Raw genomic sequence first — 17,862 nt, 5'->3', positions numbered from 1 at the left:
TAACAATAGTATCTGAAATGGAATTGTACTTTTTTAAAGTACAGAATACTTGTTTATAGTAAACCAACAAGGGAATGACTAATTTTTTGAATATCATTCTAAATTTACTGCAACGATCAAATTTCATTAATAAATTTCTAACTCCAATTTAAATTAAAGCAAGTTGATAGATTAAGTAAAATTTCCTAATTAAAAAGTGGCTTGAGTTGTAGGTACAGGTCCAATAATTTTATTTTAATTATCAAAAATATATAATATATGAAGTATCATTCTGAATTTACTCCAATAATTAAACTTCATTAAATAGTTTCTACTTCAATTACAGTTAAAACAAGTTGATAGATTCATTAAAATTTCCAAACTAGAAAATGGCTTGAGTTATGCAGATCCAATAATTATATTTAAATTACTAAAAATTCAGCACAGTTCAGCATATAAAATAAATTACACTAATTTTGGCTCTGCATTAATCCTTGAACAGTGGACTGTAAAGAGATCCCTAATTTTTATTTAATTTTCTATTTCACTTTCCTCACATTACCAATATTACCAGATGTTTTCAAACATTTCTTAACAATTTTATTTTAATAGTTATTATACAGTGCCTGAATTTTTTAATTAGCCGAAGTTTGATTTTGAGATTATAAAAAGAAGTAGTCTATTAGGGGGCGTAAATAGAGACACTAAACGAGGAGGAAAAGAGAAAAGTGGGTAGCTACAGGCCTCGCCCTTCTCCTCGTGAAGTTTAACGACGGTAAAAGCGTGGAAGAGGCGAGCCGCCTTTGTCCTCTTCGCCGCTCCAAATTATGTTGAGCGGACCCAAAATCACCCGGTAATCGGCGAGCTGTTTGTTTTGTCGTAGACCGCGCCGACAACAGATGGCTTGGTTCTCTCTTCCTTCGCAGTCCTTATTACTTACAATTTCCTATTACCAATCGACCGGTTAAAATCGATTTAACCGTACTTTTCAAACGAATTGCACGCTGAACAGCCACGTTACGCTGATTGCCATGCTATACTGATTATAGGTTTAAAACTGAAACACTCAGATCCATCAAAATGACCGATTACAAATTTTTTTATTTCATATCACAAAAATTATTCAGGTACTTTTTTCCCAAATGTACGCCGATTGTTAAAGGGATAAAAGGATAATTATCCTAATTTTGAAGTTACTTTAATATTTTAGAGCCTCAATAATTGAAGTTACTTAATTTTTGAAGTTACATTAATATTTAGACACTAAAACACCTATAACATCTAAAAAAATTCTGATTTACTAAAGTTATGCAGATTTAACACTTAACTGGTACGGTGAAATGCAAATACTAATTGAACAATCGTAACAACAAAATATTATTAGTTCTGATGGAATATTTTAGAACTTCTATTTCCAAAAAAACCTAATTCGGCTATGAACCTCCAAACGGCGGACCATGAGGAGAGTCCAAAGTGTAATTTAAGTTTCTCTAATGCTCCTAGACCCCCCCCCCCCGCAATTAAAGGTTAAACTTCGATTAGAGTTTTCGATAAAGGTTAAAGTTTCATTTTTGTCACAGTCAATTTTTTATAAAATTAATAGAAAGTCTTGAAAAGTAATGACACTTACATGAGTCACTGTATAGTGCGGAATGTAGAGTGTATTAACCACCCGTAAGGTGGCAGCACTTCTCGAGGCAAGAATACAAAATGTGAATTGCCAATTTGACAAAAGAGATAGATTTCTGATTGATTGTTAGTCAAAAGTAAAAAATCAAATGCTTGACAAAATATCAAAAATTTTAAACAGTGTTCAATAACATATACATATGTATATAGAATATAATAAACAATACTAGATTAATAAATCGTGTTTAAATTTCATTTATCATCACAACACTACAATCAATAATTAACTAATTATACAAAATTGAAATCTAAAAGTTGTATTAATAATTTTTAGTCGTTATACTGTATGTAATTTAAACAAATTAACTGTAATTTAGTATTAATCATTGAATACATGGATAATCCAACATATATTTCATTTTCAAAGCTGAACAAAGGTACTAAAAATAATAACACATGCAACTATGAAACTGCAAGATAGATAATTTTTCTAAAACAAAATTAACGAGTGTTCTAATGAATAATGAATAAACGAATGAAATAAACAGCAAGAACGAAGCGTTATCTTATCGAACCCTTCTCTCGAGAAACTGGTATGCAACTGGACAGATCGAGATTCCTTTATCTTAAATGTTTTCAAGATTGGGCATGTTTTGTTTCGACTGTCCCTTAATTAGAAGTCGTTTAGTCTTTTAAGCCGGGCCAAATGAAGTTCGACAAAAGCCGATGGAGAGAATGATAAGAAGAAAATAAGAAACGTAACGATGGCCAAGATATCTTTTCTTAATTTCACGGTCCACTCGGCTCCTAGGATACACGCGAGGCGAAACGTTTCACTTGTTCCTTTTTTTATACCTCGCCTAAAGGTCGGCATGGTACGACCACCTCTGTGAAAAACAAAGACGAGAAGAAAGTCAACGACCATGAAATTTTCAATCGACACAGATAACATCGTGTATTTAAAAATGCTTTTAACAGGAACCCAAGAGTCAATTGTCTCTAATAGGGGAACCTTGTTCCTGCACCCTTCGCCTAGGGTGAATGTTTGCTTAGGAACTGTACGAATCTGGACAATTAGTTAACTGATCGTAACTAATCTGGACATCGTTGAATTCAAAGAATTTCGTGGGAAATGTTATCAATCATGATACATAACTTCGACGACAAACACTACTGCCAAAAAGTTTGGAAACATTTGAATTGTTTTAAAAAATAATTAAAAAGTCGAGATAATTGATCCTACATTGTATTTTTTTGCTTAATTCTAATGCTGTTCTCTTCTATATTACTATATAGGTGAAGTATATATTTTATATTATGCAATGCAGTTAAATTATTTATTTAAATCCCTTTCTTTCCAAACTTTTGGACGGTAGTGTATCTGTTATTAACTCTTTACAGATTGCTGACAAGTATTTATATCTACCACTTTATACTTTGGTCAAAGTAGTTCATTCATAAGGAAATTATCTATCTAAAATTAAAAGATTTTGTGCTCTAACATTCTATTATTCTAAAATTGTAAAATCCTTAAGTTTTCAAATTCTAATATTCTACTACTCTGAGATTCTACAATTTTAAGATCCTCTCTTAAAGTCTAGCAACATCTGGGATTCCACCCCAGAAGTTGTCTATCAGATATTATCTATCTAAAAAAATCTATCTTTAATAGGTAAGATTATTAAGGGGGTCGTACACGGTAAATGGTCGGAAAAATCGATTTTTTTCCATATATTTCGATAGGTACACATCCCAAGAACACGTCTATACAGTGCTAGAAGAAAATTCAAAAAATTATCGGAGATATAGTGAATTAATTGCTTATTTTCAAGTGCTGGTTTTTCTGGAAATGACATTTTTCGACCACGTTAACATCAAATAAAAAAATCTAACAATCCAATCGACGTCATGAAAGTTGTATTTTGTAAAAAAAAACTTTTTCTATTACAGTACGTAGCTGTTTTTTGATTGATAAAAATGATTTAACTTTTTTCACACGAAAAACTAGCAAAATTTCAGTATTTTATTTTTCCAAATTTTTCAATTTTTCCACGTGCTGTAATAGCCAATCATACGGAGTTTCTAAAGTTTTTTTATTTCTTTATGTCAGATAGAGCGTAAGGCCAATTTGTTGTCAACGTCACGACAACGTTTTCATAGAGGCGGCACAACATTACCAGAACTATTAGAAACATTTTTTATATCTTCTTCAATACTTATAATTTAAACTTTAAAAAAATTCTAAAAAATATCCTTATTTTCCGACTATTTACTGTGGTGCACCTCAGTTATGCCCCCCCCTAACCCTTGAACTGCGGAATCTGGGTCAATCGAAACCCAAATTTACAGTACTTACAATTTTTAAATGAAAAAGTTTCATATATTGGAAGAATAATTTTTAGAAAAACAATGCAAAATTTAGAAAATAAAAATAATATTATAGGAAATTTGGAGCTCTTTCCATGGTCCGCCGTTCGAGGGCTAATGTATAGATATTATTAACATTAGCGTAACTAAGATTTTCTTCTGGGGTGGAATCCCAGATTTTGCTAAACTTTAAGAGAGGATCTTAAAACATTAGAATCTCAGAGTAGTAGAATATTAGAATTTGAAAACTTAAGGATTTTACAATTTTGGAATAATAGAATGTTAGATCACTTTAATTAAGCTCAAACTTACTAAAGCTCAAAGGCTGTGAATTTTCCATATTTCATTTATTATTTATTTGCCCTACAGCAGTGTCTTACATCAGGTTTAATTTATATATTTTCATGATTTTCTAACTGATGGATTCGACGAGTTCCTTTCTCAGTTTTTTTAGGGTTAAACTATAACAGACTTTGATATTTTGAAACTGCCTTATAATAATTACAAAGTATTTCATTTTGATAACTTGAAATGAAGATTAAAAACTGGTAAAAGATCTCGAAATATATTATATCGAATTCTTAATAGAAAATCACAAGATTTTGAAGTAACGAAATTTGAAAAGTGACAAAAAATTGACCCTTCAAAAGATAAATTTACATGCAGCCAATATTAAAAAAAAAAAGAAACACGCTGGTGGACGTGATTTATAAACACATAGCTGAGATATTGAATAAATTTCGCTTTCACTTTGTCCAGCGCAGGATTTTATAAAATAAATAAATTCATTTTCTTGTAAAAATAATGATTTTTTATTTACGTATAAATCAAATAAATAAATCCTACGTCGGACGGTAGACAACGTAAATTTATTTAATATTCTGTTGTTAAAATTTTGTTTGACAATTAGTCAAATTCTGTTCATCATAAATCACGTATGTATACCGTCCATTCGTACAAGCCACGCTATATTTTTGAACAGCATGTTTATTTCTAAAGAAAAACTTTTAAAAAAGAATTATATGCACTGTTCTTGCATGCCTTTGTATTTAGTGAAAAACGTTTTCTTGTCGCCTGAATAGAAAGAATTATAAATTAAATAAAATTCAAATAAAATGTTCCGATGTAAATGATTTTTAGTCTGGATTAATTTAGTCTGAAATAATATTTGAAAAGTTATCGACAATTAAAAGAACAGTCCACGTTACATGAATACCTTTTTCGGCTATTGTATTTAATATCCCTGTTTTAATGTTCTTTGCAAGTCAGAGATAGCTGACAATGAAAATTTTCCCTTGCAAATTTCTTTACGAATTCGCCAGACAGTTTCCAGCTAGCCGATTTCAAATTTCCATTTCTGCCTTTCCAGTTTCAGCTAAATTACTGCATTCTAAACTAAATCATAAACTGGGAAACTTTTTAGGAATCGTACTAGCATACTCTCCTTACAATTCATCGCACTTGTTAAGGGTACAATATAGTTAAATAAATTCTGTACTGTTACAAAAAATAAAAGAGCTAATGCTGCAATTTTATAAACTTAAAAAAAAAATGTATTAATCTAAAATTTTAGAGGAGTACAAATATAAACATTTTAATTATTACTTATTAAACTGTTTATTTTTTATCAGAGTTGGGGATTATTTCAAATAATCTTCTGATACACATGTATTTTGAATAAAATGAAAATATTTAAAATTAAGAAATGATTTTTTCTTTGAATGAAAATTTATTTATAGATCTTTGAATAAAAACTTCGAATAGAACCAAATTATTTGAAAATAGTGAATAATTTTAAATCTAAAAACATTCTTAATTGAAATAAGCTTTTATTTCAAATAACTAATTTAATTTTCAATTACTAATCATTTTAATTATTTCAATAATTTATTCGAATAAATAATTGATTTCCTATTTTTAAATATCTTCTTTCTAGTCGACATTTACCATATGTCAGAAGAATATTTGAAACAATCTGTCTTTTGTTAAAAAGACGAATTACTCTAAAATAATTTTATATAAAACATTTTAGAACCAACTGATCATAATAACAATAATAGCCAGATCCCACTGTAATTCAAATACAGTCACAATTATAATTACTTCCGAATTATAGTAATTATAATTAGTACTCATCCAGGAATACATACATAGAAAGCTGCTAATGCAACTCGAAAGCAGTTTACACAGGGTGTTCATTAACAAAATTGAAATTTCCATCAAACGAACAATCTTATTCTCGGTATTCCGAAAATCAACAACGGCTCATCAATAATATCCTGCTCTGTCACGCTCGAACAGACAAAGGCTTATAAATGAAGCAAAAGTATTCACAGTTTAAATCACGAACGGATAGAACACGGCGTATAGGCGAACACGAGACGACACGATGCTGAAGGTACGATCACGGGGCTAGAAGCAGGGAGGGGGTAGAAGGGGACACGGTGAAGGCTCAAAGGGATCGAGGTGCGCCTGAGAATGGAGATTTAAGGGTCCGACGTGGGTGTAGGTGGCTGCAGGGTTTCTGCCGATGGCGTCGTCCTCATCGTTGTCGCCGCATCGTTACATCCGCCGCCAACGTGACGCCCCTGCGGTTGTTCCAACGAAGCCCCCCCCCCCCCCAACCCCTCACGTATATACGGCCCTTCTACGTGGCATTTACATTATTCGGCCCCGACTCGAATCTAATATTATGAATCACGCGCCCTGTCCGGGCTGTGCATAATGGGGTCGTAGGTCGGCACCGCCTCACGCGGAATTCTTCTTCGCTGTTCCTTCGGTAGAACAGGAATGGAACAAAGGGTTCCGGACCCTTTTCAGCCGGATGAATTTTCAGAATGGATAATAACACTGTTGCTTGGTTACACTTAATAACGTCGCGCCGGACGTTTTAAGCTTCGCTGGAAAATGCATTCCAAACTGCGACGTTCGTCCAAAAATGTGATACATTAGAATAAACCTTCCTCGTATGTTTTATTGGGAACCTCGGAGAATTTCTCCGATGCATTGTTTTTTTATTTGTCTACTTGTATTTTAAGTTATATCTTCTAGTAGATAATTAGCGATGTTTGTAATATGTTCATTGAAATTAATAGTGATTCTATTTCTCCGAAATGTTCGAGCTTATTTAAACATAGGTATCGATAATTTTTGGAAAATTTGTGCATATTTTCTATAAATTTTCCTAATTCGAACGTTTGGTTAACCCTCGGACGACGAGCCATGGAGAGCCCAATTTTAATTTAATTTAATTTTGTATTTCAGATTTTTGATATCACAATGTTGCTTTAAACAATTATTCTTTCAACATATGAAGCTCTTTTGTTAAAAAATTATATCTTTAACTTCAGGTTAATAAGCTAGTAATGTTTTCTAAGTTTGAGTCACGATAATGTCATGAAGGGATATTGTTTATATTCTATAATATCGAATAATTGGGGTATATCAGACTTCAATTCACCAGATAAGGGTTGAAAAGAAGTGTACATAAAACTTAATATATTTTGAGTCATATAGACCCGAATTAATGCAATAAAATTTGTACTGGATTGAACAAATGCTGCTCAACTCATATGTGTACTTACAATTTTGAATAAATCAATATTTTTCTTATCACCCTTATGAAATTTAATTAAAAAAACGAATACAAATTTTCAGCTTTAAAAATGTTTTCTGTTTTAACAGTAATAGTTACGAAAAATTATTTTATATTCCATGAACTTTTCCAAATAAAATAATACTGATCATTAGAAAAGATGGGTTAAAGATTTGCATCCAGTACAGTAATAAACTTATAACAAAATGTTAGTGGTCCGACACAAAATTAGAATTTCTTAAACAATGTAATTAACTTTTTGTATGCTTACTATGTATTAAAGATGTCTCAAAAAATAACAAACAAATTGAAAGCGTTCAACCCTCATGTTCTTATATCTTTTTGCTTTTAGTTCTATTTTTATTGTCTAATCTAATAATTGTCTAGTAGAAAGAGTCACTTTAGAGTAAAATATTTTTCATGCCCAAAGTCACTTTAAATAGTTTATGCTGAAAATTGTAACTCTATGAGTATAAACATCGTATTAAAATTTCAAAAACTGACAAAAACGTTTGCAGAACTTTCTGTGAGATACTCTGAGCGAATGGACGGTACAAAGGTGGTTTAAAAAATTTAAAAGCGGGAATGAAACTGGGAGGACAAACAAAACTCTTGGCACATATGGTGAACAATAACGAGCATTGTTTATTTTGAATTTCTACCAAAAGGTTAAAAAATTACTGCTGACGTACACTCGATAAAACTGGATAGAATAATGAAAACGTTTAAACAAGCCAATCAAACGCTAAAAATTGCTAAACTTGATTGGGATACTTTAATTTGTCCTTTTATTCACTATTTTATTTTTTTTGGAAAACTGTAAAATAAAAATTGTCAAAACGATCAATTGCTTCGTCGTTCAGTAAAAAAACTCGTTTATCGATTCATTTCGTTTTCAACAATTTTACAACTATGTATAGACTCACGAAGTTTAATCCTCGGGCAGTGGACGATGGAGAGAGCTCCAATTTTAATCTTTTTCTATTTCAAATATTTTCATTTCCTACATTTTACACGGTTCTTCTAAAAATGATTCTTGCAATATATAAAACTCTTTCGTTTAAAAATTATACGTTTAACTTTGAGCTAATATCTTTGATTACCATTGATTTAGATTTCGTTGTTAAAGGATTGAAGAAAACAATTAATCGAAAGACGATCATCTATAAAAATATGCTGTACGATTTGAAAGAGACGAATTTTCCTGAAAATAGCATGCACAAGTTTGCCTCGCGTCTGTAAAAGGGCTTTCGATTACGAAAGTACCCTTTTATGCAAACAAAATTACGGAATAGTGTATAAAATTTGTGGTATTTACAGTCCTGGAAATAAGTCGAAAATCTGATATAAATGTAAATGATTTGAAGTTCCAACTTCTTTTCACACTTTTTCAAGGAGGAAAAATTCTTTCTTCTCTTTGAAAAGGAAGGTACATTTATTCCAATAAATATTATCTAAAACTGACAATGAGTTTTAATGAGTATTGATTCTTCTGAAGAAAATAAATAAAAATGCAAAATAAAATTGCGTTCAGAATATTTGTAATCTTTCTTTACAGGGAAGATGATCATTTTAATCATTTTTTTCTTTTTCATTACTTCAATAGATTTTATATAAATTAAATTTAGAAATTAAATTCTTATATATTATTAAATACGCCTTATTTTTAAATAACTCATTGTCAGATTAGGGGATGCTATCTACTTCAACCCTTTGAATTTTAACCACTCTGAAGCAAGAATGGTACAACTAGGTTCCACCAGATGTCACTATATACTGGGTATACGATTTGAAAACTACTGTTGGAAATGTTTTAATCTCTTTTTGACAGCCAACGTCATGTGTCCATGATTTTGATATGTGACCTTATACGTCAACATTCTTTAGTTTATTCCAATCTAAACATCAATCTTTTAGATGAAAAACAAATTTTTATATTTACCTGAAACTATTTAACGTCACGAATCGACTTGCAACACATTAAATTTGATTAAAAATGCGTTAATTAAAAATTAATACGAGAATAACAATTGCCAACAATTCTTACCATGGTACATTCTCCTTTACAGTTGTACAGTACACAATAGGAAAGAACAAAGTTTAATATATAATTTCGTAGAAATTAAAAATAATAAATATGTAAACACAATGAAAGCATATGTTTAGAACCGCAAGGTCGAGTGGGACAATACAGTTGTCATGTCAGCGAGGCTGAAAGCAAGAGTATCCAAAAGAGACAGGGGGAAAAAAGAGGGGACGAAGTCGTGAAGGTTCCGGTAAATAAGTTCCCTGGCAGAAGACCGACAGTAGTAGGATTTATTGTCGAGATTTAGGAACAAGAGGGGGGGAGGGCAACAAAGTGAAGGTTATAACGAGAGGAACGAAACGGTAGAGGCAAAAATGGAGGCGAAAGGAGAGGAGAGAGAATTTTCTTAAATTGCACTCTGCAGCTCCTGAGAGACCTTACACAGGGATTTCGACGCCCACGGCGAGGGATAACGAGGCGAACTCCTCGTGGAGAGCCGAGACACACACCGGTAGGTCTCCCGTGGCAATACACAGCCCACAGGGACATAATTGATATCCGGGAAGAGCAAAGGAAAGAAGAACGAACCTGGAGACGTTCCGAGCGTGGCGGAGAGCAAGAGGAAAAAAATTATCTCACGGAGGGCAAACCGGCACGAAAGGGAGAAAGACGGAGGACCACCGAGATCGTGTCCAGAATCGCCGACTTGCCGAAACTCCGGCAAAGGCCACCTAAGCGCCGACTACGAATCCCTTTTCCTCTCCCCTTTCCTCCATCATCAATTCACCGATCCTTTTCTTTAATAGTCGGTTCAACACTCCACAAACATCCAGTGACCACCTTCGTCTCGACTAATTGCTAATCCCAAGTAAGCAAAGGATCCCTCTCTTTTCCTCCTGTGGCTACTTCCCTCCCATGCCCAGGTGTTTCTTGATACTTTTCAATGTGATAATTGAAGGAACAAAATGAATTTTATGTGTCACTTAAAGATGATCATATTTGGATATCTAATCTGTTTCAAGTGTATTATGATATTAGGTTGGGTGAAACAAAAAGATGAATTTTGCGTCTCCAATTTTATCCTGTTATACAACTTTTTATCTAAGGGATCAAAAACAGACAGCATCAAGGGTATTTATCTTTGGAAGGTGATTTCATCCTTTAACCTTTGAACAGCGAAACCTGGGTCATTCATGACCCTTTATAAAATGTATATAAGAGAGTATTAACTTAAAGTTAAATGTATAATTTTTCAATAAAAAAGTTTCATATATTGGAAGAATAATTTTTAAAGGAATAATGTTAAAATTTAGAAAATGAAATACAAAATTGAATTAAAATTGGGGCTCTTTCTATGGTCCGCCATCCGAATGGTTAAAGGGTTAACTTTAATTTCAAGTATCTAAAACGAGTATTCGTAATCAGGAAATTCAAGAAGACTGGCGTAATTAGACAGGGACCATAGTGCCCTGACCCCTCCAAAAATGTAGACTGCCCCCCTCACCTTTGAAAGATTCAAAAATTCCACAATTCTAAGATTTAAAGATTCCAAAATTCAAAAAGTCTCGAATTCTAACATTTAACAATTCTAAGATTCTAATATTTTCAAATTTCGAGAATTTTTATCTACTTGGGTATTTCATAAATTAGAGGCTTAATTTTTAATATACAGATTTCAGACCTATGTACAGGTAATTGAATAAACAAATAAATAAATTAATTAAAGGCAATTATCTTCGTTTTGATACGCCTTTTTAAAATTTCACCAATGTTTAACACCCAGTTAAATTTTAAAGGAATTTCAAACTCTCCAATAAGATAATCTAAATATTTCCAACTAATAACATTTGTAATAAGTAAATAAAAACATCAGTTCCAATTAGTGAACTAATTTGTGAGAAATAAACGGTATAATAGTAAATTACACATTAATTAAAAAGACTCTAGAGATCTCTTGTTACTGTCGACGTTAAAGCCTTATGCAGCATAAAATATGTACAGTGTTGGTTGCATAGCAAACAAGATTATCAGATTCATTCGTGATCGTGTGAAACAATAAGTATACAAGCGGTATACATATAGTGTAACGAGAGAGATGCATGTACACAGGAAATCCTAGTTACCGTCGTTCGATCCCGCCAACCGTAAATCATACTACCATGGAGAGAATACTTGCTATTCCATGCTCTTGAATAATTACATCTCCCTTTAACCACCTGCGGGTTTAATCCTATTATACCGTGTCGTCTCTTGCGGTAAAAGAACTGAATTCCAAATGTTTAACTGTGAATAGCAAATACGAGAAAACTGCTTTTCAGTATCATTGTAAGGAAAAAAGATGATACATTACCTAGCAAAGATATGGAACCTTATTTAAAATTACATTTTATGATACGAATTTACAGGGAAAAATAATGATTGTTAATAGTACAAAGAAAAACATTAATTTGTAGTTATTTGTAGTCATTAGTTAGGAAAATACCGAATAATATTAGGTGTATAAATTAATTAAATGCTTTTGGTATTACGGTTTTTTAATTACTATTTTAAATTTTGATACTTTCCCGCAATTCTATGTATTTAAAAAGTGGCACGAGAATATAATAATAATAAAAATTACTTCAATGGAGTTATTATGACTTTTTAAAAATAAATCTTCAATTAAAAAAAAGAATTAATTTATATACATAAATAATAATAATGGCTACTTTGCAGTATGATTATAATGAAAATTGAAAATAGTAAAAAAAGTAAGGAAAGGCATAACTTACTTTAGATACCGTGTAGTAAAACGATTAAAAAATTCTGAAATTATTTGATAATTATACAAAAATATACTTTTCACTTTTGATCTTTACTATATGATATGTATAATTAATTCATAAGAAAATTATAGTATATTAAAAGCAGTTTAATATCTTTATCTCATTGCTGGTTGACGATATGTACGTATCATAAAAAATAAAATTAATAATCCTTTACCAGAAACATAAAGTTTCTTACTGTCCTTCATCTGTTTTATTTCCAAAAGAAACATTTATGAATATAAATACCATATAAATTTCTTAAATCTACTGACATAAGACAAAAATGATTTTTTGTTTGTCTGCAATATAAAATTAACTTTACTTCCTAGCATTGCAATATAGCTACAGCTTACTTTTATTACAGTTATCTATAATAATTAAAATTAGAACGTAATTACACATAATTAACCCCATTTTTTTTATCTTTAATTAGTAAGACGAAAATGTTTTAAATATTTGAAAGAAATTAATGTTTTATTAATTTTTCATTACTTTCTAATACTTGAATTCTAGAAAATGAAAAAAAAGAAGACAATAATGTCTTATTTTGGGAATAAGCTTTTAAATACGTATCAAGGTACATGTTGTGCCATCTATACAGGACCTGGAGAAACTATGATATACAATACTTACTTGCGGATAAGAAGTACTTTTATTTCGCAATTTAAAATATGGCTAAATGGCAATAAAAAAATGTAATAATAAAATGAATCAATTAAAAAGAAAAAATGTAATAAAATGTGGAATAAAATTTGTGTACAATAAAAATCGAATTTGACAATTTTGCAACTTTTATCTGAATTATTAGATAATTTTTCTTTAAAAATTGAAAGAAACATACCTTTTCAACGTACTTCAATTGATAAGAAACTTTTAAACGAAAATTTAAGTTACAATCTTGTTTCTTTTTCTGTGATTTCTATTATGACGAAATAAATAATATTAATTCAGATAAGAAATAATAATATGTAAATAATATACATATTATTAATAAATAATAAAATAAATATATTTGTTTATTTTAAATAGACTGTGCCTATAATTTGAATGAAGAGAAAGAAAAAGAAAAAGATATGTAACTGTTTTTCCACAATTTGTAAATTTCATTGAAGAGGATCAAGATAACTTTCGAAAATACTATAATAGATTAAATCGTTACAGACTATCAATACTAAGGCTATGAAGGTGGTTTTGTTAGAAATTTCTTTACGAGTCGTTTAACCTACGACTAGAATCATTTCGATTTCTACGCGGACAATTTTCCGCCACTCAACGTCAAATCTACTTACCTCGACATTGCCCGAGGAGAAAAGAAAGTAAGAGGAAACTGCCGAAAACTTGTCAGCAAGCTTAAAAATGAACAAAGAACTGTCTGTCGGTACAGCGTGCTTTTAAACCGTGAGATTATCATTGTTGCGATATTTATCTAGCAGATTCTGGTCACATTTCTTCTTCTCGCATCTCATTCATTTCTTTAGTAGGGTTCTAGTACCGTGAAAACGAAATTTCAGGCCGCAACGGCATTTTTCAGATTGACAAATAAACGAACAATAAAGAGTTTCCAAGATTGTCCGTAGAGCAGAATAAGTCCATTTAACTATCACGAATGCGAAACTTCTTTTGCTTCTCATTTCCATCCCCCATTTGTTCGTGACTTAAACTGTTGCTTTTCGAAAATCGATAAAAATTTCTCGTAATTTTAACACGTTCCCTTTAACTGATTTTTATCTATCTATAGTACCATATTTCGTTTCTAATATATTAGATTAGATCAACGAAACTAAATATTTGCATGTTGAAAAAAATGTTTTAAAGTACAAATTTATGATCTGATTTTTATAGAAAAATCTGTACTGTAAAGTTCTGAGAGAGATATCTACATATATGTATATCTTTTAATGACCAATATTTGATGTTAGTAGAAATAAAATAATTATCGAAATTTGTAGACAAATGTATCAATTATTTAAATAATACCTTCATTTTCTCTAAAAAAAGACAAAAAATTGCAGCTATTAATATTTCGTTCCATGATATTTTCATAAAATTCCTATACTGTTCTTTAACATTTTCGTATTACATAGTTGCTGCATATTTGCTGAACCTGATTCCAATTAATAACTATTCGCTCGAGCAAACTCCACAGATGTTCTACATTGTTGTGTATATTTTATGTAGAACCATTGAAACATTGCAATTTTCTTGAAATATCGCTATGAGAATACCTAAACTGCAATAATCTACCAACCCCTAGTTTTAGAATTGGAGATAATAATTATAACATATTTGATTGCATACAAAAGTTGAAAGAAATATAGTCGAATGACTATTTTTTGATAGAAATAATAAAAATTTAGCATTAAAGAAATTACTATCAAATTAGTGCTGACTTAAAATTCTTGTAACTGATCAAATATCCATTCGAAATAATTTTTTAAGTAGACTCCAATCGAAAAAATGCCCATTAAGCTTCTTAGTGCCTTTTTTAATTTTAATTGAAGATTTATTTCTGAAGAGTCATAGTAACTTTCATTATTTTTCGTTTTCGTACCATTTTTCAAATCCTTAGAAGCACGGAAAATTATTCAAATTTAAAATAGTAATTAATAAGTCGTAATGCTGCAGGTGCCAAATTAATTTATACAGAATCGAGCATAGTAGGCTTCCCCAGGGATAATGGCATTACAGGGCAAGCAAAAATTCCCAAAACCTTAATTTTTACTATATTAATATCAAAAGTGATTTAAAAATAAATAGCATCATTTTTAATTATTAAATATCATAAGATTTTGTATATAACTGAAAAGTGTGAATAATAAAGTAAATATTCATTCAAATTTTCCCATGTAAACGTTCATATGTAAGTGGTGGGCAACCACAGACCTATATGTATATAAAATATGGATCCTCTTCTCATAAACTTTTCCGGGAGGGAGGCAAAAGCGGAAACCTCCGAGAAAAACTTGGAATCCAGGGAAGAAGAAGTCTATGGCATTAGCCAGGAACCCCCGAACCTTGAAATCCGAGAAGCCTACGACAGGGAGGAACACAAAACATTGCCATTTTTCCTAAGGAAGCCTACTATGCTCGGTGCTGTACACCTGATATATTAACTTTCTTAAATGGAACTTCCACTTTAAAAAGTACACTTTCACTAACACCTAAAAATTTTTTAATGAAGGATAATGAAAAAGGTGACAATTATTTTAAAACCTCCCAAAGATATTTTGCTGGCTCTCCTTAGTAGAAAGACTTTTTTAAATCAGTGTATGCTTAACGATGCATATAAATTTTGTTTCTCTAAAATAATTAAAAATAAATATCATGGTGACCGAATATTAATGCGATCTACAGTAGATAAAAGCAATGATACACAACCCAAAATTAGAGGTTGCGAGCTCAACTCCGCACCCCTGGGAGCTGTAACCATCGCACAAGGGTGCTATAAATGTTGCGAACTAATACCAGGAATTATCGAAGGAACCCCAATTGCGATGAAATTTTGGTAAATGTGTATAATTCACAATTAAAAGACATATTCGACTCGTATTACAATATTTTACCATTTATACCGAAGGTGTAAAAACAGTCCTTAAAATTAGAACATCGCTTATGAAATAATCTGATATCATTTTGAATGTACTTACCACATTGACGAAATCCTGGAACGTCACCGCCTGGACACGCGATTCCTTTGCTCTGGTAAGAAGAATATCCCGTTTATTCGCTGGTATTTCGGTTTTCCATTCGGGACTTTTCAAAGCCACCAAAAAATCCTCCATCGGTATCTCGCCAAAACCCTCGGGATCAAACTGAGGAAAAAGAATCAGTCGTGTTGAAGACAAGCTTAGTAGGATCTTATTTTCTGACGATGGATGCACGTACCTTGTCAAACAGCATCCGCCATTTCTGCAACAAAATATAAAAAAAAGAACAAACATTAGAGTGGTTTTTTAATAATCTGAAAAGCTGAATAATAGGTATCTTTAAATGAAAATACCTATTAAGAAATTTATTTATTTGTTCGTAGACCTTATTTAATTTTTGTCATTTACTTTTTACGAATGCTTATTGCACATTTGTGTAATCCCACCACTTATGTATAAACATTTACACGGGAAAATTTGAAGCGATATTTATTCATTATTCATGTTTTTCATCTATGTACTAAATTTTATAACATTTAATAATTTAAAATTATATTAGTTTCTTTTCTAAACCACTTTTAATATTAATATCATCAAAATTAAAGTTTCGACAATTCCTGCTTTTTCTATAACGCTATTTTCCCTAGGGAAATCTACTTTGCTCGATACTGTACACGTACAGGAGGCTTCCTAGATTAAGAACAAAAATGTAGAAGGTAAACCCAACCATTGCCCTTATTCGTTCTTATTTTTTATATCGAAGAACACGAGGCTCTGCCTTAGATTTCTTTTTCTAGATTCTTCCAAAATCAAAATCAAAAAGTAAGGAACTTTTCCCCCTATTTGTACTCTTACTGTTAGCTAAAGGAAGCTTATGTAGGTACATTGCACCCGAATGTATAATACATTCAGCATTTATCATAAGCATACCGCAAAGCACGTATTTCCGTGTAAAAGACCTTTAAAGGGCGATTGGACACAAATGAGGCATTACATTATTCGTATCTTGAATCACTCTGCGAAACCACAAAGTTTCGTCTAAATCGAGAAGTAAAGAGCTCGCGATGTTCCTTTGCGAGAAGAGCATCAGAAGAGGCAAGGATAATAGGGAGGCAAATGCAGCTTTGCTGCGAAATGAAGAAGAGGAAGCTTACTCTGTGACCCTGTAATAGCTGATAAGATGCGAGTACAATTTTTTGCCTCTCATATACTTAAAAACAGTACGCGAAACTTTAAACGAGTCTTTCTCAAAATACCATTTCCTGCAAACGGCCGTTATGGTAAAGGAATAACATTTTTCATCGGTCAGAGGTAACGACTTGGTAAAAAAGAAAAAAAGGGGTGAAAGCTTCAGCTTGAATTACACTCTCCGACTCTCGACTCCCCTACCAATTCACATAAAGTGCATGGAGAGTGCCATTTCATTAAAAAAAATATCCTTTACGGTATTATTAATTTTAGATATTCTGCAATAGCACCTAACTGTAATGCACATATAAGGAATTAAATACAGTGGTGACTAAATTGTTATGAACTAATGGAGACATTACATTTTTATAATTTCCGGTTAAAAATATTGTAAGTATACCGAGACATATTTAACCCTGCTGTTCTCCTCGTTTACGCTTTCATTTTATTACATCTGAATTTTTGCAATTTTTAAAACAATTGATTTCTTAAAAATGTAAAATCTTAAATAAGTAAACATAAAATTCAAATTAAAAATCAAAAGAAAATCTTTAAAAACATAGAACATATGGAAATTTAATTCTTATTGTGGGTCATATAGACCCGAAAGGGGACAGCATAATT

General features: G+C 31.3%; 1 protein-coding gene across 1 annotated transcript in view; it reads right to left on the bottom strand.

The window, feature by feature from the left end:
- Positions 1-17,862, bottom strand: part of LOC114879405 (protein rhomboid) — a 500,898-nt gene that overhangs the window by 478,029 nt on the left and 5,007 nt on the right. Inside the window, exons 3-4 of the mRNA XM_046286803.1 lie at positions 16,289-16,312; positions 16,051-16,215 (exon numbers count right to left, since the gene is read on the bottom strand). Coding sequence (XP_046142759.1) covers positions 16,051-16,215; positions 16,289-16,312 — 189 coding nt within the window. The remainder of the gene's footprint in view (positions 1-16,050; positions 16,216-16,288; positions 16,313-17,862) is intronic.

Source organism: Osmia bicornis, chromosome 8 (genome assembly GCF_907164935.1).
Source record: "Osmia bicornis bicornis chromosome 8, iOsmBic2.1, whole genome shotgun sequence".
Classification (NCBI taxonomy): domain Eukaryota; kingdom Metazoa; phylum Arthropoda; class Insecta; order Hymenoptera; family Megachilidae; genus Osmia; species Osmia bicornis.
This window is presented reverse-complemented; position numbering and strand designations above follow the sequence as displayed.